General features: G+C 36.0%; 1 protein-coding gene across 3 annotated transcripts; it reads right to left on the reverse strand.

Annotated features, from left to right (window-relative positions):
- Window positions 1–7,048: 7,048 nt before the first annotated feature.
- Window positions 7,049–16,509, reverse strand: LOC103485848 (uncharacterized). Of its 3 annotated transcripts, XR_007820833.1 has the most exons (3): window positions 8,669–9,126; window positions 8,495–8,560; window positions 7,230–7,434 (listed from the first exon to the last, which is right to left on the reverse strand). XR_007820833.1 is itself a non-coding variant. In XM_051084539.1 (2 exons), exons 1-2 carry the CDS (start codon window positions 16,271–16,273, stop codon window positions 14,644–14,646), a joined length of 582 nt encoding a protein of 193 aa, XP_050940496.1. In that variant the 5' UTR covers window positions 16,274–16,505; the 3' UTR covers window positions 14,443–14,643. The 3 variants fall into 3 exon arrangements, 1 of the variants encoding a protein (XP_050940496.1); XR_007820832.1 differs by lacking the exons at window positions 8,495–8,560; window positions 8,669–9,126 and adding an exon at window positions 16,078–16,509 and having other exon boundaries at window positions 7,049–7,434; XM_051084539.1 differs by lacking the exons at window positions 7,230–7,434; window positions 8,495–8,560; window positions 8,669–9,126 and adding exons at window positions 14,443–15,029; window positions 16,078–16,505.
- Between the last annotated feature and the right edge of the window lie 9,531 nt (window positions 16,510–26,040).

Here is a 26,040-nt window from a genome sequence, read left to right on the forward strand (position 1 = left end):
AGTGGGAAAATCCAACATTTTGTTGGATAATTTCACTAGCACGTAGTAGGATAGGTGGCTACATGAGATGTAAACACCTAGCCCACTAAGTTCTACTAATGGTTAGTGGATTATTATATGTTGACATTTAATAAACTAATTACATGCAATTTTGCATGTAATTAGTCTATTTAAACGGCACTTTTCAAATATTTGAAAAACTTTTGGAAAATTTTTTATTTTATAAATTTCAAAATTATTTTTTCAAACTTGTTCTCTCTCAAATCTTAAACCAAAATTCCTTCTCAATCTCCATCTCTTTCTCAAATTCCTTCACTTAATGGATCCCACAATCCGATTCTAAGTCTGAAAAATAGCAGGTCAACACTAGTAGTCGTCTCGATTCGTGATTGTGAGGAGATTTCGAGAAGTCAAAAAAAGCTTCAAAGGTAAGTATTTTCCTTAACTTTAATTTGTTTTAGTTAGGTCTTTTTAAGCATGTTAATGGGTAAATTAGTTTATATGCATCTAGAATAATTTTTTATCCATTCTTCCGTTGCACATGTCTCATTTTTCCACCACTATGACAATGTAATAATATATCAATTACTCATTTTTACTTTAAAGGTCTTTGATTGAAAAGAGGATATAATCAAAAGTTTCATATATATAGGGAGGTTTGATGGTATTGTAGGAAACTGCAATACAAGAAAGTTTTCCTAAAATGAGTATTAATTAAAATTATAAGTTAGATCTTAACATCCATTTACCATAGATAATTATAAGGAGGAAGTATGAGAAATTTTGAAAACGCATAACAGATTCTACGTAACTACAAGTTAGCATTTCACATTCATGCACAATTAATAATAAAATAAAATAAAATAAAAAAATATATAAAATATATGTAAAAATTGGATAATTTGTTTCTTAATTGATGTTATAATTAATGCATGTTACCCTACATCCACACAATTAATTAAAACAAATTAAAGAGATAAAAGATGAGAAGAAATCCAGTTTTTGGTGCACGATAAACTCTGTAACTGCAAGTTATATCCTTTCGTTTATTTATTTCGTTTTTCTTTTTCTGCTTCTTTTTTTGAAAAAATGAGTTTATTATTTAAGTTAGAAAATACTGAAAATGGGATAAAAGTAAGGATAAAAGTAAAAGTTAGAAACTAAATCAAATATTTAAAAGAAAACATTACAAAATATATTGGATGAGCAATATTCAATTCACTAAGCCCAATGCTAGTGGGGTGTTAACCAAGCCAAATGACGACCCAAGAATTCAGAATGTCCAAAACTCATTTTGAAAGTCGTCTTTGGTACATGTAACTTTTTAATTCTTAATTGATGATAATTTGATCTCAAATCAATCTTAGAGAAAAAAGAGGTATCCTCTAGCGTAGTAAACAAATCACCCAATGTCACGCCTCGCCTCATTAGTCACTTCATGCAACCAAAAGGAGACGTGCCGTCTAGACACCCAATGTGTACCTCTCTGCGAGATGACAAGTTGAACGCCTAGTAAGCAGAACTTCTGAAATCCAAGCTTGACACATAAGTCAACGGTAAACTCAAGATTAGACATCCCCTCAAGATGATAACCTTATCTTCTTAGGAAGATAAACTCTTATTCACCTTCTCTTTCTCGGGAAACTAAACTCTTTTTCCCACCTTCTTCTTTCTCGACTTCTCTTTCTAACAATAGACCACAACCGCCCACTTCTTTTCTAACTTCGATTCCCATTACTTTACTAGATTGTCTAACTCTAGCGATAAAACTTCTTCGCCCCGACAACTCTCCCTCCATCGCCTTCTCTCAAACACGATTTCCTTCCATTTGAATTTTATCTCTTTGAATGATCAATCTTTTCATTTTAGAAGGATCATCTTACTCCTCGACACCTCTCTTCTTCAACAGGATTCCCTTTTTTTTTTATCTGGGCCTCACACCCAAAACATGGTAATGGATATTTAGTATGGATCATTAACTTCTCAAGTTGTCGTCAATCATTACCTAAACATAGAACACCATCTTTCTTCTTAACAAATAAAAACTAGTGCACCACATGTAGGAACACCAAGCCAAATGTACTCTTTATCTACTAGTTTTTGTGTTGAGTTTTCAACTCCATAAAGTCCATTGAAGTCATTCCTCAGTCCCTTATCAGAATTATCTTGTATAACTCTCATACTAATAACAATTTCTTGATCTAAATGTGTCATGCCCTGCCCCAGCTGCCACTCCATGAGACTAGATGAGGTCATGCTACCTAGACATCCGTCGCGTATCCCTCTACAAGATGGCGCACCGAACGCCTAATAAGCAGAACACCTTCCTTCATAAGTCTCTTTGAAAAGCTCTTTACTTGAATCTTAGGACTTCATCTTTATATCTCTCGAAGGTAAAAGAAATAAGAACTTGAGAGTTCACCTTAAGTTCACCTTTTTTTGTCAACCATTGAAGCTTGTATGGTTTCGAAGCTAATAACGATAGCATTTACAACTTTAATATTTACATGCAGTTACTTTCTATCGCTTTTTATAGTTGATGAAGTTAGATCTTATTTCTAGTGAAACAACTCCAGTTTAAATTGTTTGAAGCACTCGTGGAGGTATGGTTTCCTTCTTTCTCTGCTAGTCCATCATAAGAAGTTAACAATCCTTTTTAAATTGTCTAAGTTGATAACTTTAGGGAAACACCGATTCGTATCGTCAAGACATGCCCCTTGGTGGTATCCTCAACATTTTCTATAGGATCATCTTCTACCCATCTCGGTCGACACATCCCTCCTTGAGCAGGAACCCACTGGCTCTTGCATCGATATAGAGTGTTGTTCTTTTTCCTCCGTTAGATTCTTTTCCATTTCAATCAAGGTTGCAATCAATAAGTACAAGCTTGCAATCTATTATTAGTGATTTTCGGTGTATGGAATTCAATTTGTAGGCCATCTATCAATTTCCTATACAACTCCCTTTCTAGAACATAGGGAAGAGTTACATATTTCATTCGTTTTTGTAAATTTTTTAGTGTACTCAATAACAGAATCTGACCCTTGGAATAATTCTTTTTTTCCCTTCAAACTATAGTAATGTCTAAAGAAAAATTCTCCCTCGAATATGCCTCGGAACATTTACCGGCTTAACTTTTCTATAGTGGTAAACTCTTATTTAACCGTCTTCCATAACACTTTCGCATCTTATTGTCACATTACTTCAACTAACTCTACTTTCTTGTTTTTACAGCATCTAGTAGCTCAAAAACATCCAGTCAGTCTAATAATCCATTTGTTTGCCTCAGGGTGCTAGTAGAAAATTTAGTTTTAAATTCATAAACTCCTAGGTCTTCCAATACTCCATTTAAAATTTAGTTTTAAGGCCCATTATTTCATTCTAATCCTATACTATCTACGAGTGGCATACATTGTTAGATTTATTTTGAATATAATATTATTAATAATGTGACCCATGCGCTTTATATGCTATTTTATCTCTTTAAAACCTATTATTTTATTAGGCCCATTAGGTGAAAAGATAATACTCTAATTAAGCACCATGATGGGTGATGTCTATAAATAGAACCCTAAGGATTGGTCCTCTCACTACCTCATTCAAGAAATCCACTCTTTCATATCAAGAAACTTAATTAAGTTTTAAAAGAAGGTCAAGTGAGAGAAACACAATCCCTTATAAGACCATTCATGGATTAAGGTATGTTGTTCTCTAACTAAATTTAATTTGTGAAAATTATTTAGTTAAAAGTTATTGACATTTATTGTTTTATACAATGTTAGAGTTTTATTGTGTAATCATGAAAATAAAACTTACATAAATTTCCTATCTTAAAAGTTGAGCTTAAAATTTTAGGATATATAACTTACATAAATTTCACTACAATCCACCTCAAGGATAACCATTAGGGCTTCTTTGTTTGACTTAGTTCTTCCACTTATCTCCTTAGGCCTCATAAAACTTTAGTGAGTGATGGGTTTAAAAGAAAGGAAATACTTTTTTTTTTGGAAAATACGATAGTTTTAATAATATCCAACATATGTCATAATCATAAATTCTCATAAACACAAGTTTTCATCACAGCAATTTACAACTACAACAACATCAAATGATTTCCACGCATTTCAACCATCAGGACATTCACCACTCTTCACCGGCACGTGGGATTCTCCCATTTCTTAGACCTGAGATTCTCTTCAACAGGGCCTCACAATAGACTTAGGATTTCCACCAACATCTCGCGATAATCATGCTTTTTTCAGACCTAAGATTCGCTTTCACCAGCACCTCATCGTCTAGCCTAGGATTCACTTTCACCAGCATTGATAACTTGTAGAAATACAAGTTATTGTAGCCTCTTTTATAGAATAAGAAGGTCAAAAATGCACTTTACATAAGCATCTATACTTGTTTTTTGGCGTTTCAGTGTCTTAATGGCGACTTTAAATGCTGACAGGATCAGAAGAATAAAAGTTTCCGCCGAAAGTTGTCTATATAAAGGACCTCATCACCATCAAGAAAAAAAGAGAGCCGATTGTGTGGAAAGTCATATGTTAATGTCCGTTCAAATTTTCTGAATGGGCCAAAACCTAAACAGTTGCGGAAAAGAGTAGCCTATCCACTGTCTATAAAAATCATCATCTTTTTCTCCGACCAAGCTGTGAGTGAGAGCTTAGAGTTTGAAAGACAGGAAGTCCATTTTTCCCCTAACTTGTAAACATTTTTCATTCTCTTTTCTTCCCATTTTTTTGTATTCTTTGTAATATATGTTAGTTCATATTGTACAGTGGCCAAAGGCCTACATTCTTTAATATATATTATATGTTTATATCTCTTCAATCCATTCATCTATTTACTGTTCAACTATCAATGTGTTATTTGTAGTTTAGTCTTGTGATAAGTTCTTAGTAAGTTGCTTTACTTATAACTCTTATCGTGTTAGTTGAGCTATATTTTTCATCACTTGGTCAGTGTATATCGCCAACTACCCGAGAGAGCAAGTAGGAAGGATATGGCTAACACGCGCATAGAGGGGTTTGAAGACACGCTCCACCTTGGGGAGATAACTTCCATCATGTTTACCCTCAAACAAGGAGAAGTGTGGGCAATAGGCGCCAAGAAGTTACTGTCCTTAATCGCGAAGCTCTTTACGTTTTATAAATGAGTCCTTCTAGATATATCTCGCCTAACTAGGTTGAGTCATTTGTATCCCGAAAGGAGGACAAATGTGGCATTTAAAGACTCTGAGGGGAACTCGCCTTAATCGTCAACTAGTTATGAGAGTCATATCGTATCAAGGCTTTCATGGTCTAATCGCCTAGTCAGCATAGACATTCCTTCACCCATTCTTTATACAAGTTAATTTCCATCTCCATTTCGCATCTATCAAATTCCATTTATAGAGATTAATCTTTAGAGTACATAACTAATTTTAGTTCCACATACATTCATTTATTCATTATTCATTATTCTTAGTAAATCATAGAACTAATTGTTGATATCAATTCCCTCTATTCGACTCTGGATCATCTAGATAAACCTATTGTTTCACTTATACTTGGACAAGCAATTGCAAAACTTGTACACGACAAGGACTTAGCTTTAATATGATGAATAGAGACATTGGGAGCATTTTACATACAATGATCATGTTTGAACGCATAATGAAGAGATTCACAAGGAGCATTTTCTATTTAATGGTATTGAATCATTGACCCATTATGAAGGATGAAATATATTTTATCTCATTAAGTCTGAAACCACCAAGCAAGAATCTAGCTATCAAGATCACATTCCTCGCTCAGACCTGTGATTCACTACACCAGCGTTTCCCGCCCAGACTTGGGTTCACTTAACCCACGTATTTTGTTAAACATGAGATTTCCACTAGCGTCTTATGATAGATCAAACCATACCACATCACCTAATCCATACGATCAACCACAAGGAAGTATCAGCTCTCATAAGCTTTTCATATAGCACAACATAGTACGTTAGTAACAATTTTGAACCATCAACAACAAGCATAAGATTGTAAAGATTACAATCATTCATCAAACATTTATTTCATTTATAAAGGATCAATCATTGATTTACAAGATTACTTACAGAAATGCTCATTTTACGTAAGAAAAACACTCATAGAAATGATTGGCCTCCACACTTTCCTCCTCTGCTTTCGACTTTCACTTCTTGCCTAGCGACTCCCTCAACCGACTTTCTCAATACTCAAAGCCTTCTTTTAACAAATTATCAGAATGCTTGCATCCATGCCTACTCCTCTTCCAGTCTTTAGTCCTATTTATAGTGACTTTTCACCTCAATAGGTCCTTTCCTCACTTTACACATGTCACTTCACCATTTCGCTGCACTATGCAACCAACCCATGCTCGACACGTAAGCCAGTTGTCACTTTGCGATTAGACATTTCCCTTGAAACGCTAACCTTATCTTCTTGGAATGCTTAATTCATCTAACTTTCTTGTTAAGAACCCACATACATTTATTTTTCTCAGAGAATCGTTTAGTCCTTTCAACAGAACACCACATGTTTAGGTGCGAGTACCTTTCCTCGCATTATTACCTCAAATGCTTAGTTCTTAGCGCTAAACTCATGCTTCTTCTTCCCCTGCTAACCTCACCACGTTGCTTGTTCTAATGCGATAACACTTAAGCTTAAATACATTGATTCACATCACCTTATCTTCACTTAACCATCATAACCCTTTTGGTTCAACGCCTCACCTCCACTCCTGAACGACGCCAGTTGACCCTTAAACTTTAACCTTTAAATGAAATACAAACAGAAGCTAAAACACATAAATTTTAAACACAACTAAGTATACCCTTTTTCAATAAAAAAAACTTTACTTCTACTAACCTTAACTTAAGTTCGACCTAATTTAAAAGACCAACTAAGCATAAGTTCAAAACAACAGGACACGTACGATAATAAAACAAAATCCTTCAGCAGACAGATAACAGAGGTTCATGCAACGAGGACACGATGTCTACCTGAATAGTGGAAAAACATTTTAAAGAGTGTGAGTTAAATGAGCCTAGTGAGTGATAGGTTTTCTAAATAACTTTTGTAACGACCCAACTTTTCAGTCTAAGCTGAGGTCATTACTTACTGCTAAGACACAACATTCAATCCTAAAAACACAATAAAGACCCTGTTCAAAACTCATTAAAACTCCAAGATGTAATAAAATTTTCTTTAGGCCCTATTTCAAATAAATTTCAAAAGTTTCAAACACCGTCTATAGAATTTCAAATAAAATAAACGAACAAAGTTTCTAACCAAAACTCAAGACAAAAATCCTCAAACAAAACAATAAAGACATTGAGTGGAAGCATTAAGCTAAACATCCCCATATGGCCTTCACGCATCCTTCTTGCCCCTCGCCGGTCTGCCTCGTACATTACCTTTACCTGGAAAAAGGTTAAATATAAAAGGGTGAGTATGAAATATACTCAGTAAGAGACCCACTACTGATCCCGATAGAGTAATAACCATTAGCTTCCTATTAATGGGTACCCTACACAGAATAGTCTCGTGGTCTCGTAAGACACACGCATCAGTCAATCTAGTAAACCCGAAGGACATGCATATCAGTCTAGTGATCCCGTCAGATACACATATCAGTCTAGTGATCCCATCGGATGCACACATCAGTCTAGTGATCCCGAAGGATGCACAACATGTGGTGATCACGTAGGACACCATGCATGCAGGGTACATTACCCCATAGATAAAGCTAACAGTTATTCCCCAATCCAGTCTAAACAGTCTACAACCATCAAAACATAACAATCTCAATTAATAGTCCAGTCTCTAAGTATAATCAGTCAGGCAGTTTAAGTTCAATCAGTAAGTCAACTCATCATCGTGTAGTTACACTAGCAATCACATCGCCTCAGCCCAAACACTAACACAAACTACAAGTAACCTATACTAAACATAACGTTTAATTTAGTTTACAGCACAGCCGATCAGTAAATATACAACCTACATATGGCAGTTCTGAAATCCATCGTCCATGAACAACACAGCTCAACAGTATGCATAGATTAAACAGAACACCTAGATAACACTAACTAGTGATAGCACAGACCAACGATAACCCAAGTCATGAATAACAGTCAATTCCTCATCATCAATAATAAGCCAACAGCACGACCTATCAATGTAAATCAAACTACACTTAGCAATTGTGTCGTTCAAAACCAGTCAAGAATATATCAATACTACTTTTATATCAGCATACAAACATCAATTTACTACAACCTCTAAAATATACTTTCGCATAATGTATTACGTTTAAATCTCAAATTTGAGTCCAGTAGTAGGAATCCTTATCTTTGATTTAGCTATGCTCCTTAACCAAATTAAGATCCAATGAACCAACCTAAACATAACATAAGGAATTTAAATACTACATCAAGCAAGTTGTGCAATCAAAATTCCCAATTCACAAGATCCACCACTTACCCAAGCTAATTGAGAATCAAACTCCAAACAAATTCGTCGTACATTCCACGAATTCGACTTCCAAACCTTCAAGAAAACCATGGTAATGAACCCAATTAATCTTACATTTTATTCTAACAGCTATACTTAAATCAGTTAGGGAAAATGCTATAAAACTTATAGTCTTAATCTTACCACAAATTGGCTCGAGTGGCTGCAAGAAAGGGGGAGCTGGCTGGCGGCTTAGCTTGAACGATAGCTCAGCACACATGGCTAAGGAAGGCAACTGGATGGCTCGGGCGAATAAGGATCTCGGCTTGGGCGAAGGATGAAACCATGGCCTCCTGTCTTGACGTCTTCAACGGATGGAGGACATGTCACGACGACGAGCAGTTGGGCCTAGAAACCAACAAACGGAGGAGGCTAGAGACGGCCAGTGGTCAATGGAACAATAAGAAGAAGAAAGGGGTTCGGGGGATGGTTGCAAAAGGGTGCCCGATGGAGTTGTGAGGCTGAAAACGACAACCTGGAAAGATATACGGCGGCGTGTGGTGTTGAACTGAGAAGACAGAGGCGGTCGACGTGAGAGAGAACGCTGGCGGCTGGTTACGTGCGATGAAGAAGAAGAAAAAGGCAATGGAGGGTTGTGTACGCAAGGGTTTTTCAAAAATAATAATAATAATAATATAATTATATTATTTCATTTTATATTATTATTATTTTATTTTATCCCCAAAATATTTTCTTATGCTTTTCTTTTCCTTGTTATTACCAACCAAAAATAATTAAACACTTAACAAAATAAATTAAATTTCCATAACATAAGGTAAATATGTTGAGAACATACCTTGAAAATTTAGGGCGTTACATTCTCCCCTCCTTAAGGAACTTTTGTCCTCAAAAGTTCTAATCCTCGAACAACACACGGTAACTAGCTTTCGTGTCGTCTTCTTTTTCCCACGTAGCCTCTTCAACCTTGTGATACCGCCATCGGACTTTAACTAAAGGAATCCCTCTGTTTCTCGGCATCTTTACCTCTCTAGCCAAAATCTCAACTGGTTGTTCTGCATAGCTCAAATTTTCATCAATTTCTAATGACTTGTAATCCACTACATGAGATGGATTTGTCACGTACTTTCTTAACATCAAAATATGAAACACGTCATGAACTGTAGAAAGGGATGGTGGCAATGCTAAATGATACGCCATAGGGCTAATTCATTCCAGAATCTCTAACAGTCCAACAAAACGAGGACTCAACTTTCCTTTCTTTTCAAATCATAAAAAATCTTTCATAGGTGCCACTTTCAAGAACATTTTATCTCCCACCTCAAACTCAAGACCTTTTCGTCTCACATCAGTATAACTTTTTTGCCTACTATGTGTTGCTTGCATACATGCTCTAATTTTCTGTACTACTTCATTAGTAGACTGAACTAACTCAAGACCCATTAGTCTCTGCTCACCAACCTCATCCAAACAAACAGGGGATCTGCAACATTTGCAATACAAAGCCTCAAATGGTGTCATGCCAATGGTATCCTGAAAACTGTTGTTGTAAGAAAAATCCATCAAATGCAGGTGAGAATCCCAACTTCATGGAAACTCTAATGCACAGGCTCGCAAAATATCCTCTAAAACTTGGTTCAAATGCTCAGTTTGACCATTAGTTTGAGGGTAAAAAGTTGTACTAATATCTAACCTCGTGCCCATGGTAGCCTAAAGTATCTTCTAGAACTTGGAAGTGAAACGGGCATCTCTGTCAGAAACCATCGATATTGGCACCCCATGCAGTCTCACAATCTCAGTCAATCAAGTATGACTGTGCCTACTTACTAGCAGTATAACTGGATTTCCCCGGGATGAAGTGTGCTGATTTCGTAAGTCTGTCAACAACCCAAATCACTGTAACACCCTTCAGAGTTCTAGGCAATTCGATAATGAAATCCATAAATACATTCTCCCACTTTCATTCTGGCACGCTCAAAGGTTGTAATAAGCCTGCTGGTTTTTGTCTTTGTACTTTAACCTGCTAACATACTAAGCATTTAGTGAAAAATTCGACTAGCTCTCCTTTATATTATGCCACCAATAAACTCGTTTCAGATCCTGATACATTTTTGTACTACCTGGGTGCATGGAAAATGGGGAACTATGAGCCTCGGTTAACAATTCTGTTTTAACTGCACTGTCTGCGGGCACACACAAACGCCTTTCAAACAAAAGCCCATCGTCAGAGGATATATAGAGTTCATCACCTTGCCTTGTTTCGACTATGCACCGCTTCTCAGCTAGATAAGGATCATTACGTTGCGCAACAATAATCTTTTGTCTCAAGGTTGGTTGCACTGACAACATAGCTAAATGTGAGGTGACTGCACCTACTGATACTACAATCTCAGCTCTCTCAAGATCTCGATGCAAAGGGGTCTATCTGATGATGAGTGCTGTCGAATGTGATACCTTCCTACTAAGGGCATCAGCTACCACATTCGCCTTACCTGGATGATATAATATCTCACATTCATAATTTTTTACTAACTCAAGCCATCTTTGTTGTCTCATATTCAACTCCTTCTGAGTGAAGAAGTATTTCAAGCTTTTATGGTTCGTAAAGATCTTTATCTTCTCACCATCCAAGTAACGTCTCAATATCTTTAGTGCAAAAACTACTGTTGGCAACTTTAAATCATGGGTAGGGTAATTTTGCTCATGACTCTTCAACTGACAGGAAGCATAAGCGACTACCTTACCTTGCTGCATCAGAACACAATCCAAACCTTTCTTAGAAGCATCACTATAAATCACAAAACACTCTGAACCATCAGGTACGGTAAGAACCGGTGCAGTAACGAACTTTTGTTTAAGGTTCTGAAAACTATTCTCACAGGCCTTGCTCCAAACAAATTGAGCTCCTTTCCTGGTCAACTGAGTAAGGGGAGTAGCTATACGGGAGAAGTCCTCTGTTTAACCTAGAAAGCTACAAACTTCACTAACTGTGGAAGGTCAGAGCCAACTGGTAACAACTTCTATCTTAGCTGGATCCACAGAAACACCATCTTTAGAAACCACATGGCCTAGAAAAGATACCTGCTTCAACCAAAACTCACATTTTGAAAACTTTGCATATAGTTTATTGGTTCGAAGGGTCTCTAGAACCATGCATAAATGCTCTTCATGCTCTGCCTTTATCTTGGAATACACAAAGATATCATCAATAAACACAATTACAAAAGTGTCTAAGAAATCCTTGAACACTCTATTCATCAAATCCATAAACACTCCTAGAGCATTCGTTAATTCAAAAGACATCATAATGAACTCATAATGCTCATATCTAGAATGAAAGGTTGTCCTCGGTATATCGCTATCCTTAATCCTCAACTAATGGTATCCTTATCGAAGGTCGATCTGAGAGAACACTGTGGCTCCTTGCAACTGGTCAAACAGATCATCAATCCTGGGTAAATGCTACTTTTTTTTAACAGTGACCTTATTTAACTCCCTGCAGTCAATACACAAGCGCATCGACCCATCCTTTTTTTTAGCAAACAAGACTAGTGCACCCCAAGGTAACACACTCGATCGAATGAAGCCTTTGTCAAGCAACTCCTGCAACTGCACTTTCAGCTCTTTCAACTCTACTAGGGCCATTCTGTATGGAGCTTTCGAATAAGAACAGTACCAGGTTCCAGCTCGATAGCAAAATCAATCTCCCTGTGAGGGGGTAATCATGGAAATTCTTTAGGAAAAACATTTGAGGTTTCAATGATAAGGAAACATCAGCCTCTCTAGTATCCACCACACTGGTCAAGATACTCCAAGTACCCTGGTTAAGTAGTTTGCTGGCTTTCATGGATGGATCACTTTGAGTAATACTACTGTTCCTACCCCTTTAAACTTAAAATTGGTCCCTGTAGGAGAATTAAACACCACCTCTCTTTGGGAACAATCTATACTAGCATGATTAACAGCTAGCCAATCCATACCTAGAATCACATTAAAATAATGCATATCCAGAACTAACAACGTTACATCTATCGCGTGACTCGCTATCTCAATCTAGCATGCTTTTATCTTTTCTTTCGACAACATACTCTCCCCAGATGGAGTGGACACTGATAAAACATGATCTAGGGGTTCTACTTCTAAGCATGCATGTGATGCGAATACAAAAGAGATAAAGGAATGTGATGAACCAAAATCAAATAGAACTAAGGCATAATGCCCCAACATTGGAAGCGTACCTGTCACAACAGTGCCTTCTTTCTTAGCCTCAGACTTATTCATAGCAAAGACCTTACCCTACTGTGGTGCACCCGCTCCCTGGTTTTGTGCAACCCCAGTAAGCCTCATAGGGTATCTATCAACTGTATGCCCCTCCTACCTACATTTGAAGCAAGTTTTGGTCCCAAACAAACAACGACCCAGATGGTGCTTTCCACAGGTGGTACATAAAGGCTTCTCTCTGGCAACTCCCACTACCTCTAAAGGTTTCTACTAAAAACGATGAAGATTGCCACCTAATCTTAAATTCCTCTATGGCATTGTAATAGGCTACTGCTCAGCCTTCCTCTTCTGTCCTGAAGTTGACCCTTTCCCTACTAATTTGGACTAGTTAATCCTCTCTTATAAACTGATATCCACTGCCAGGTGCAGTGCATCTGCGTGGCTGGCTGGTAGGAAGGCTCGAACGAGACCCTAGATATCTAGCCCGAGGCCTCTGACAAACTTTTCAGTCCTGGCAGCCTCATCTCTTATCACATCAAGGGCAAAACGAGACAGCATATCTAAAGGTTTTACAAATTTAGTTCCTTCTTTTCGTAAGTGTAAGTCCTTCCGTATATTCAAATTTTCAAGGTCTAAATAAGCATTTATCATGTCTTTTGTTTTTCCGTCAATATTCATCAAGTCTAATACAACCTATCGCATATATTTTTTTTCAATATCCATGACATCTAACTTATGTCATAACATTAGTTTAGACCAGTAAGGCAACTAAAAAAATATATTTTTTTAGTCCAACTAATGCTCCTTTTTCTTTTCTTGACTCTTTTGGGTGAATGCATACTTAGTTTTGGAAAGTTCAATGAAGTAACTTGTTTTAGGATCTCATCCCCATTTGTCACAATGGGTGGAGGTCTATGCTCCAATTTGCCATCATGTTGCTTGCTCTTATGCCAACTGTGATTTGATGGAAGGTAACGTCGATGACCTATGAAAGAGATCTTTCCTCTTTTAATCGAAGATCTATCTTCTTTACAAGTGGGACACACTTGATAACCTTTGGTACTCCATCTTAACAAGTCCCCATAAGTAGGAAAATCATTAATGGTCCACAACAAACATGTACGTAATTGAAAGAATTCGTTGCTCATGTAATCGTAAGTGCGCACACCATCATTCCACAACTGCTTCAACTCTTCAATCAACGATTTTAAATGCACGTCAATTTCTTTTTCAGGGGACTTCGATCCTGGTATAAGAAAAGACATGAAAAAATTGGATTTCATCATGCATTTCAATGGGGGCAAATTATAAGGAATAAGCACAACGAGCCACATGTTGTATGCATTACTCATATTCTCAAATGGATTATATGCATCTAAAGCTAAGGCTAATCGAACGTTCCTGCAATCTAAAGCAAATTCAGGAAACTTTTTATCAAAACATTTTCACCCTTCAACATCAGCTAGATCTCACAACACACCATTAGTTTCAACTCGTTTTCCCTTATGCCATCGCATTTCAAAAGCAATATGTTTCGACAAAAACAATCATTTCAACCTCGATATCAATGGAAAATGATGTAAAATCTTGTTTGGGATCTTTTTGCTCTTTCCATCTTTTATTTTATATCAAGACTCACCAAACATTGGGCAACTTTGATAATTAGAATATCTTTTTCAAAATAGAACGCAGTCATACTTGCAAGCATGAATCGAATCATATCCTTGTCCTAAGTCACGTAATTTTCTTTTAGCTTCATAAAAAGAATTTGGTATACATGTATCAATTGGAAATGCATCTTTCAACAAACTTAGTAATAAATTAAAAGATTTGTTACTCCAAATATTGAGAACCTTAACATGCATCAATTTCACCAAGTTTAATAAAGAAAAATTGGTACAACCCAAGTATAAAGGATTACACGCTTCATCTATCAACTCCTAAAAAATGTTTGTAGTATACCATTGTCCAGTGTTCTCATGCATCTCATTTCTAAAGTCTTTTTCATCTTCACCATATGCCCCTTCTTTCTTTGGTCCTTGCAAATCATTTAAAAGTTTGAACAACTCATTGTCATCATTCTCAGTAGTAGGTTGTTCCCTTAATATGTCATCTACTAGTCCATGATCAACTAAAGAAGCTAAAGTTTGAAACATTGCATTGTGAGAATTTTTACACGGGCATCTTGTTTGTCCTTCTCTATTTACATGATGCTTTGCCGCTTCCACGAATTGTACGACTCCATCAATATACTCTTTTGAGAATCTATCTCTAAGTTTAATCCAATCCTTATTCATCGTTGATGTAAAATGAATCAATTTAAATCCTGTAGTAGTTAGAGCAACAAGTTTGAGAAACTTTTTTCCACAAACCTAAGGATAACTTTATAAGATCCTATAATGGTGCCTAAGTACCAAATTGAAAGTATTACTTTAACACAAATGCTGATCAAGATCATCCAACTAATATTCCATATAAATCTATGACTACCATAACTGTAGAGTAGTCATAGCAATTCACATATACAATACTTATTAGATTTCACATAATAACAAATATTACCATACTCATATCTCAAAATCAGTTCCAAAATTAAGTCTTATTAGATTTCATATAATAATATGTATGAAATCTTATAAGTATTTCTACTATTTCCGATTCAAAAGAGAAATAATCAACTAATACCACCCAACTCATATTGTATAACAAACAACACCAAGAGCAAGCTTGAAATTCAAGTTCAACAAACATCATCATACTAATATTCCATACAAATCTATTACTACAATAACTGCATGATAGTCATAGAAATTCACATGTACAATACTTGTTAGATTTCATATAATAACAAATATTATCATACTCATATCTCAAAATCACTTCCAAAATTAAGCCTTATTAGATTTCATATAATAATATGTATGAAATCTAATAAGTATTTCTAATAATTCCAAAACAAAAGAGAAATAATATTGTATAACAAACTCATATTGTATAACAAACAACACGAAGAGCATGCTTGAAATTCAAGTTCAACAAAGATCATCATACTAATATTCCATACAATCTATGACTACCATAATTGCAGAATAGTTATAGAAATTCACATATACAATACTTGTTAGATTTCAAATAACAGCAATTCATAGTACTTATCAGATTGCATCAACTTAAAACAAATCAAACTATCAAAATCAAAAATTTATTTTTAATTAACATGGTGGTAAAGTTAATAAAATAAATAAATGAACAAATCCTTGCATAATAAATATTCAAGATAAACTTTGGTATCAAATTATTTTATAAGGAATTAGACAAAAAGAATTTGTTAACTTTTTTCTTCAAATCAAATGCAATGAGAGTTTAAGATGTACCAAACTTTAGTGAGCGTGTGATGGGATAATGTCGACAACTATTGAGAAGAAGAAGCGTTGTATGCATGGCTATAGGAGAAAGAGGGAAATTGTAAGGTTGTGAGCATGTGAGACAAGGGATGGGGACGGCGACGGATGTGGGAGATCGGAGGAGGTGGTAGCGGCTCTGGGAAAATGTGGAGAAACGGTGCAACATTTGTAGCTGTGGGAGAGGTGGAGGCTGACAACGGTTGGAGAAGGGAAAAGGAAAACGTCAGAGAGGGGGTGCAGTGGTTATGGGAGAAGTGGGGGACCGACAACAGTTGAAGGAGGAAGGAGGAAGGAGGGAGGAGGTCAACAGCCGGTGGGTGTAGGAGAAGAAGAAGGAAAATCGAGTGGGTGGGTGGAGGGGGCGGCTATGTTTGAAAAGGGGGAGGAAAATCGTGGGATTAAGGGGTAGGGGTAGGAATTAGTTAAATCAAAATTAGGGTTTTTAGAAAAAATTATGCTAATTGATATTAGTTTCATTATTTATATAAAAAAATTTATCTTGACGTCTTTTGTGTCAGGATATATATAAATATTTTATCAACATAAATATGTAAAAAGAATTATGGGTTTTTGTATTTAAAATTGATGCCGACGTTTTTTTTTTTTTTTTTTTTTTTGTCAACATTTATGATAAATTTTGCATCGGCATAAACATGTAAAAAATTGTATCAGTTTTTTTTTTTTAAGAAAACTTTATGCCGACATGTTTTGCATCGCCACTTATATTAATCTAGCTTTGGCATAAATATGTAAAAAAATGTATGGCTTTTTTGTTGTTAAAACTTATGTTGACGTTGTTTGCGTCGACATATGTATAAATAATTTTTAGCCATAAATATGTAAAAAAAAAATGTATGGGTTTTTTGTTTTCAAAACTTACGCAGAGGTTTTTATGAGTCGCCATATATATAAATTTGCGTTGACATAAATATGTACAAAAAAATGTATGAGTTTCTCATTTTTAAAACCTATACCAACGGTTTTTGCGTCGTCATATGTATAATTCTTGCGTCGGCATAAACATATATAAAAATGTATTTGTTTTTCTTTTTAAAACTTAGGCAAACGTTGTTTTCGTCGTGTACAAATCTTGCATCGGTATAAATATGTACAAAAAATATATGTATTTCTAAAACTTTACCGATAAATTATAATTTTGTCGGGATAAACACGTTTTTGTCCACGTAAAATAATGCGTTGGGATAAAAACTGTCGGAATTGCCAAAAATTCTTATAGTGATAATGTGTGCCCAAGAAAGGTGGAATGACTGTTGTACAAAATGGAATAATGAACTAATCTCACCGTGAATAGTCATGGGGTGGAGGATTTGCATGGACTACCGCAAACTGAACGCGACAACTAGAAAAGACTCCTTCTCCCTATCTTTCATTGACCAAGTGTTGAATAGGCTTTCTAGAAAGAAGTACTACTGTTTTCTAGACAGGTACTCTAGTTATAACTAGATTAATATTGCACCAAAAGATCAGGACAAAATAACGTTTACATGTCCCTATGGCACGTTTGCATTTTGCAGCAAACCATTTAGATTATGCAACGTGCTAGGGAAATTTTAAAGGTGCATGATGAAGATATTTTTAGACTTTTTAGAGAGATCAGTGAAAATTTCTATGGATGATTTCTTAATCTTGGGAACTCTTTCACTAAATGTCTAAATAGCTTGGAGAAAGTTTTAAAGAGATGCGAAGAGACACGACTAGTGCTTAACTGGGAGAAGTGTCACTTCATGATAACTAAGAGATTTGTGCTTGAGTACAAGATCTCCCATGTAGGACTAGAAGTGGATCCTACGAAGAATGATGTGGTTAGTAAATTGCTACTGCCTTCTGATTTGAAATCATTAAGAAGTTTTTCAGAACATGCTAGATTCTATTAAAGATTCATCAAAGGATTTTCCTAAATAGCTAATTGTTGAGTAACCTTTTGGGCACAAGTCAACCCTACATTTTTTATGAAAAGTGCCACCAGGCGTTTCAAACACTAAAAGATGTGTTGACCTCAGTACCTATCCTCATCACTCCTAACTAGTCGCAACCTTTTGAATTAATGTGCGACGTGAGTGATGTGGAGGTGGGGGCCATGGTGGGTCAAAGGAAAGATAAAGTGATCCACCCCCATAAACTACACGAGTAAGACCTTGAATGAAGTTCAAGAGAATTATACAACCACGGAAAAGGAATTGCTCATGGTAGTATTTGCAATTGAAAAGTACAGAAGTTACATTGTTGGCACCAAAGTCATGGTACATACTAATCATTCTACGATCAAATACTTAATGGTGAAGAAAAATGCCAAATCGCGGTTATAGATGGATATTATTGCTTCAAGAATTTGATTTGGAGATTATTGACCATAAAGGTACCAATAACTAGGTAACATATCACTTATCACATCTAAGCAACGAACCTTTTCAACACGAGAAAAAGGATATTGAAGACTACTTTCCTAATGAACAACTATTCTGCGTTAAAGAGAGGGAGTCCTGGTATGCAAACATAGTCAATTATTTGGTATGCAAAGCACGACTGCAAGACTTCAACAGCCAACAAAGATAGAAGTTGTTTCATGAATGTAAATTCTATAGATGGGATGAACCTTTTCTTTATAAGTTGGGGCCCGACAATATCTTGAGGCGTTGCGTTCCAAAGTGTGAAACAAAAGAGATCCTAACCAAGTGTCATAACGTGCCTTATGAAGGACACTTTGGCGTGTAGAAGACAGTTGCGAAGGTTTTGCAAAGTAAGTACTTCTCACCCACTTTTATTTCTAGATGCATGGAAATTTGTGGTCAATTGTGACTAGTGCTAGAGGACAAAAAACACCTACCATCAGAATGAAATGCCCCAACAACCGATCTTAGAGATTGAGCTCTTTGATGTTTGGGGAATAGATTTTATAGGACATTTCCTGCAATCTAGTGACCATATCTACATCTTGTTGGTCGTAGACTATGTCTCCAAGTGAGTTTAAGTTATATCCTACTAAAAGAATGATGGGATTATAGTTAGTAATTTCCTGAAAAATAATATCTTCTCGCATTTTGGGACACATAAGCCCTTATAAGCGATGAAGTATCACATTTCATTAATCACATCATAGCTAAAATGCTCATGAATTACAATATAACCCACAAGATTCCCACCACCTACCACCCCCAGACAAATGGTTAGGCGAAAGTCTCCAACAGGGAGATAAAGAATATTTTGGAGAAAGTGATGAATTCATCCCACGACAACTGGACCGATCACTTGGATTCGACGTTATAGGCATATCGCACAGTGCATAAGATGCCAATTGGAATGTCTCCATACGCGTTAGTCTTCTGAAAAGCATGTCATTTACCACTGGAGTTGGAACATAAGGCAATATGGGCATGCAAAAAGTTAAACTTCGATCATGATGCCGCAGAAGAGGCGAGGTTGCTTCAGTTGCACGAGCATCAAGAGTAGAGTTCTCAAGCTTATAAGAATTCAAAAATTTATAAAGAAACGACGAAGGCATGACATCAATCGCGGTATCATAAATGAGAGTTGTATCTGGGGTAAAAGGTACTACTCTCTAACTCACGTTGACGTCTGTTTTCAAGAATGCTTCACTTTTGATGGTCTAAATTGTTTGTGGTTAAGAAGATCATCCCACATAGTGCTGTGGAGATTGCATTGCTGAATGGAGATAACGTGTTCAAGGTTAATGGACAAAGACTCAAAGTGTACTATGAAGACGAAGGTCGCATCAAATTCTCCATGGATTTAGAGTAAATCTTCTTCATTTAAATATTCATCGCAAAAAAAAATAGTATGAACGTATCAATTTTTAGCATCAATTTTTATTGCTTTATTTTTCTTTCTTTCTTTATGTTTTATTCCTTTTTTTTATTTTATTCTTTTATTTGTTTTGCATACTTTATTGCTTTCTTTACCACTTTCTTTTACTGCTTTTTAGACATAATATATTGTGCCTTAAAGAAATTTAGGCTACATACTAGGATGTGACTTGATAAGAGGCACATGAGATACAACTAGGCGAAAAGAGCAATAGTTTCCCACACGAAATTTTGCAGTGTCTAGGAAGTTGTTCCTCGCAACGTGGAAATCAAACACTTTCATTTAATGCAAACGGCATTTCCTACTTTTAGAGAGATGCGTCGCTCAGGTGTTAGAGCTCATTAAATGCATCGTATGCTAATGATGACCCTCACTGGTGTATTTCACTAATAAATAGCGAGAGAAATCTTTAAAGAAAAACCTCAATTTGCATTCTAGCACTCAAGCCCTCTCAAGTGTTTCCTCTTTTTGTTCTTGAGCTTCACCTGGAAAACCATCAAAATCCTCAACCTTTCTTTTTTCATTCTAAATGGTCGATCATCAAAAACCCACTTCTGAGTTTGCCAAAACTTTCAAATCTCTAAAAAGGATGGAAGGACCCTTTATATACCCCACCCAAAAAGAACCTTTACTAGAAAACCCACTTCTTCTTCCCAAAAATCAACCACAACCTCCTCACAAAGCACCAGACTTGAGGGCTCTACGAGGAAGGATTATGCCAAGTCCAAGCCTATAAATAACCCTTCAACTTTTTATTCTGATAGAATTGCTTGAGAGCGAGCTCAACACTCATTATAGAAAGGCCAAAACCTAATGGCATCTTACAATTTATGAAGAAGGGAAGAAGAGGATATATTCGGGGACTTGAGCGATTTGGATCATGTAAGAGGAACAAAATGTGAGACCCTAAAACATGTTTTTCTCTATGCATTGAATCTCAGGCGACGGGAAGGAATAATGTAATAAGACGGGTATGAGAGAAATAATTCACGTGTTGTGAGAAGGTTATGCGATGAAAGAAAGATATGGGAGAAAAAGCAACGTAACAAAAGGTTAGCCACGAGCCGACCCCACCTAGTACTGATAGCACAACACTCGTGTCAGTAAGTCGATAATTGATTTGACTTTACTGCCTAATCCGACTCTAGGATAAGGATGTGACAGTAACACATGACATCCTTTGATTGAACCGATCATGTCGCCAATAGAAGTCATCATTTCTACATGGAAAACATCACTAGAGAAGCCTATAAATAGAAGGAAACCGATCAAATTAGGACTGCTTTTCCAGTGATGAGTTAAGGAAGAATTAAGAAAAACTTCCTAGATTTCTAGGAATTCCCAAAAGCTCATTTACCGGCAAGGGGCTGCAAAGAAGTTCTTTGCTCAGGAGCTCGGCGGAGAAATTAGCCGATTAATCGAGAGTCGGTGGTTCTCCTTATAAAATATTTTCCCTAAAATAAAAAGGATTTCTAAAGATGTTTGAATCTTTAAACATGTTACCTTTAGACCACGAACCAAGTGATTTAACTTATGCTTTCAAATTGTCAACATATTTATGCCATAGAATGAATTGAACTTATTATGAATTCAAAAGATGTGCTAAAATAATAAAGAACACATGAAATTAATAAGTTTGAAAGAAAATGATCTTTTGTACCCATTGCGATGAGAATGCCTTATGATTGCTATGTGATATATATTATATCTCATATAATATAAACTTTATATTATATCATATATAATATAAGCAATGGTTTAAATCTCTCGTTTAATCTATAGTGGTAATATGAATCGAATCCATATTAATTTAACCTATAGTTTATTTATAAATCTTATTCATATTATTATTATTATTTGAATCATATTCAAATATTAATTTCTCTCAGAAAAACTTTATATTATAATGTATCAAATACATTATATTAATTGTATCATATACAATTTATTCCTTTTAATCAATTTGAACAATTCAAATTAAACCAAAATAAATTTGATTCTCAATCCTTATTGAGCTTACAAGGGGACCTTATGGACCTACAGATTAAAGCTACAATGAAATGGGATTAATTAATTAAACTTTTTAATTAATTAATCTCCATTCATTAACTATTATTCATTCCACTAAAGACTAATAGTTGCATTCTTTTTACTGTAGATATCTTTTTGTATCCATTAGATATAACCAATCAATGGTGCAATGACCCTTCACAAATTGCTCGTAAGTACAGCTAGGCCAAAAATTACCGTTTTGCCGTGTAGTTACATTTAACTCCTTAAGTACCATTGATTCCTCTAATGAACAATAATTATAGTCTTACTATAACTGAACTTCTCTCGGACCAAGAGAGTATGTGGCGCCATATTGTTCAAGTCCTAGAATCAGCCCTTAAGAGAGCAATTTTCCTACTTACTCTATCTATAGGGAAGGAGTGAATTCCTTCTAATGTAGCTGTGTTCCCAGCTCCCCAATCAGACGAATCCCCAAAATGGTAGGTATATTGAGTCAGTGACATAGGCTACTCTCACCCATGAAAATCAAAGGACCGCCTACATAGGCAGGAGTTCACAACTCATTCAAGATTCAAGTCAAGTCACCTATCGTCATCCTTGTGAAATGTAGTCTCAACTAATAATGGTGTTAATAAGAGAGACTATCTAATGTCTCGACATGAGTGATTATGATCAAATCATTTGTAGCACTTTAGAATAATTGTAACAACTACAAAGCAGGTCGTATTCATAGTGTCACCAGGATAAGGTATCCAGCCTTATCCATTTACTACAGACCATTTAGGTTATCACTTAAACATGATCCACTTGTATGTCTCCACATACATGTTTAGGTTATAGAAGATAACCTTCGATGTTAGTTTATTGGTTTTGTGGGTTAATACAACTAAATGTCAAACAAAATAAAACACTTTATTTTGTTAGATAAATAAAAAGTTTGTATAATATATACAATTATAAACTACAAGATCACGAGATTTAGGACATCAACCCCAACAAAAATGTGTGAAAGTCTCTAAGGTTCAAAGTAGAAGCTTGGTGACAAGACAAGTAGAAAGAAAGTTATTCCGCTCACTAGGGGTTCATTGTGTGATCTCGTGGAGTGTCTAGGCAGCATGCCCCCATTTAATCGCAAGAGGTGACATTTTGAGGCGGGGCATAACAAGATCAATATTGATTGACTTCACGCCAACTTTTGGGTCAAGAATAGGTGACCGGGAAGAGGGTGTGACAAAAAGTTATGTTAGAGGTGTTTGTTTGGAATAAATTGCGATTGGTTTTTGTAACCTCTGTTTATCTATTTTTCATTATGGTACTTAAATTATTGTTTGGGACTCTGGATGATTATGATAAGTGTGTGATGAGACATACTGAATTTTTATATATGATTATAAATCTAGAAGTGTCAATCTTCTTCTTTTTCACGTGTGGTTAATTTGTTTTTCAAGGGAGATGCAACCGAAATTTTTATAGAATTTTTTTAATGTATGTTTTACTAGACTTTTTACTTTGGGAAAAAATATTTTCGACGAGTAGGTTCACTCCTCGGTCAAAGGGGAAAAATCAAATTAGGTTGTGATAATTTGGTATCAAAGCATGATTTTGGAAAATCTAAAGGTTATGAGTAAGATGTAAACCCTGGACCAAAGGATCTCTAAGCCTTCCAAGAAACTCAAGAGATGAATAGTTGTTGCAAGGAAAATTAGAGAGAAATTTTACCAAGGTTTAGACGTGGTTGTTAAGTATTAAGATTGGAGTGTCAATGTTTTAGTGTCATGATTAAAATAACAAGGGTCAAGTATCATCATACCCAAGGTAGGATTGAGGAATGTTTAAAGGTTTGACAAGGTGTTGGCTAGGCATACTCTAGGCAGCTTAATTAGGTCAAGTGAGCCTCTAAATACACAAGTTAAGCAGCCAAAAATGGTTGGTGTAGGCGAGAAGTTATAAGGAAAACCTCTAAGGCATTGGATGTTAGGCAGCCAAGGACATGTGTAACAAGGATGGATAGGCGAGAAGGATAAGCCAAGGTGTTTAAAGTGTCAAGAAAACCTCTAAAAGATGGATGCAATGTGGCCAAGTGCTAGTCTTTGGATGACAAGGTTTGTTGAAAGCCTTGTAAGATTGTTGAGAGGTTATATATGGAAAAGAAAGTCCTAGGCATTCTACACTTGAGCTAGGCAACTAGAATCGACAAAAGAACCTCCCAAGGCAAAAGGAAAAGGCGGCCAAGGATGTCACACGACATTGTGTGTTAATAGATGAGATGGAGTACAGGTGGCATATCTTGTAAGACACCTGGGTTTTACCAACTAGTAGGTGTAAGGTGAGCATAATGAGGTGGAAAGTGATAAGAATGGTGTGTAAGGGGCGAGAATGAGATGTCAATAAAGTAGCATGCAAGAACTTCTATATAAAGGAAACTTTAGATGAATAATATTCACAATCTACTTGGTTCATTGGGTAATTCCTCTTGGTAAATCTTCTAAGTTGAGTTTGGTATTAGGGAAGGGATACCAAGAAGAGAATACACCATAAGGGAGGCGATGGTGTGAAGCAACCACAAAGGTCATTTTCGAAGAAAAACTGGACAGTGTTGAGTATTTTTTAGCTATAGAACTTAATACTTGAAATTTTTTGCTTCTAGTTTGAGGACAGCTAGTTAAGAAATTTATACACAAGTTTGTAGAAATAATTTTCTTGATTTGAGGTCCAGAATTTAAGTTATTAAGTTCTAAAGTCGAGTTTTAGGTTGAAAATCAAGTTTTTGGCAAGGCTAAGGGTGTGGGTCGTGTGCTAGGATCACAATGTGAGATGGGCGTGCAAAATTGGTCAAGATAGGTTATTTAAGCCTCAAAGCATGTCCACCACATGGTCAGCTGACGGCTACGCGACATAAGGCACACGTTTATGCCATGCAAGGTTCCAAGCACATGTAGACAACATCATGTGCAACGTAGGATGCACGACCTATGAAGCGCACAAGCACGCAACACACAACATACGTGACACTTGTACACATGATAGGGCTTGCGAGGTTAGAACATGACTAGGACTCTAGGCCTGCGCGTGCACATGCAACCTGCTGCCCATGCCCTACTCGTTAGCCATGCCAAAATGTCATTTTTTGGGTCATTTTTTATTTTTAGAATTTTTTGGCAAAGTTTGGATATTCTCTAGTCCTAAGAGGTTAATATGGATTTAAATATCATTATTTCAAGTTAAGAGGAGATTGGAACAGTTTATAGGCCAAGGATCTAGCTCTTATTTATGAGTGCCAAAACATATTTCACATAAGGACTTCTATATGAATTTGCTATGCAAATGTTTTAAAATGCTTTGAGTTTAATCTAATTTACAACTATTTTTAAAGCATGTGATTTATTGAAAGTATTTATCTAGCATGAATTACAAAGGTGTATGTCTGGCTAGCAAGAGAAAATGAGGTTGTAAAATAGCAAGGCATGGTTTATGGTCTGAGGTATTGTTTTCAAATTTTATGATTTTAAACATGTTTTAGTCTATACCAAGTTATCGTGTTACAACTACAACCCTACAAGGTAGCATATTAAGCGTTGTGGAATTTTGAGGTAGGGACACTATATTTGAGGATTTGAGGTAGGGACGCCTATCTCTAAGCTAGAGTTGGGGATGCTTATCTTTGAGGTGTCGATAGTATCAATCTTACTCTATTTTCTGAGTAGAGGATTATATTGGATTTGGTATTGATTAGCTCTACTATCTTCTGAGGATTTGATATCTAGTATAGATGAGTAATAACATAAGATTTAGAAAGTGTTTCTACAAATGCTTTACTGAGTTATTTGCCTAAATATTTAATACTACGCTTGTTCCAATAAACCTAGTCACTCATTGGACTTTTTAGTTCACTCTTTCAAAATTGTTTACCACTTTCTAGAGGAGTGTTCGAAAAAATAGGTAACCCGACCAACCCGGATTACCCAACCCAAACCGTAAAAGTTGGGTTGGGTTACATTTTATGTTGGGTTGGATTGGGTTAGGTTAGAAAATTGGAGGAAAAAAAGTTGAGGCGGATTGTCGGGTTGTGCAAGTAGG

Source organism: Cucumis melo, chromosome 5 (genome assembly GCF_025177605.1).
Source record: "Cucumis melo cultivar AY chromosome 5, USDA_Cmelo_AY_1.0, whole genome shotgun sequence".
Lineage (NCBI taxonomy): Eukaryota > Viridiplantae > Streptophyta > Magnoliopsida > Cucurbitales > Cucurbitaceae > Cucumis > Cucumis melo.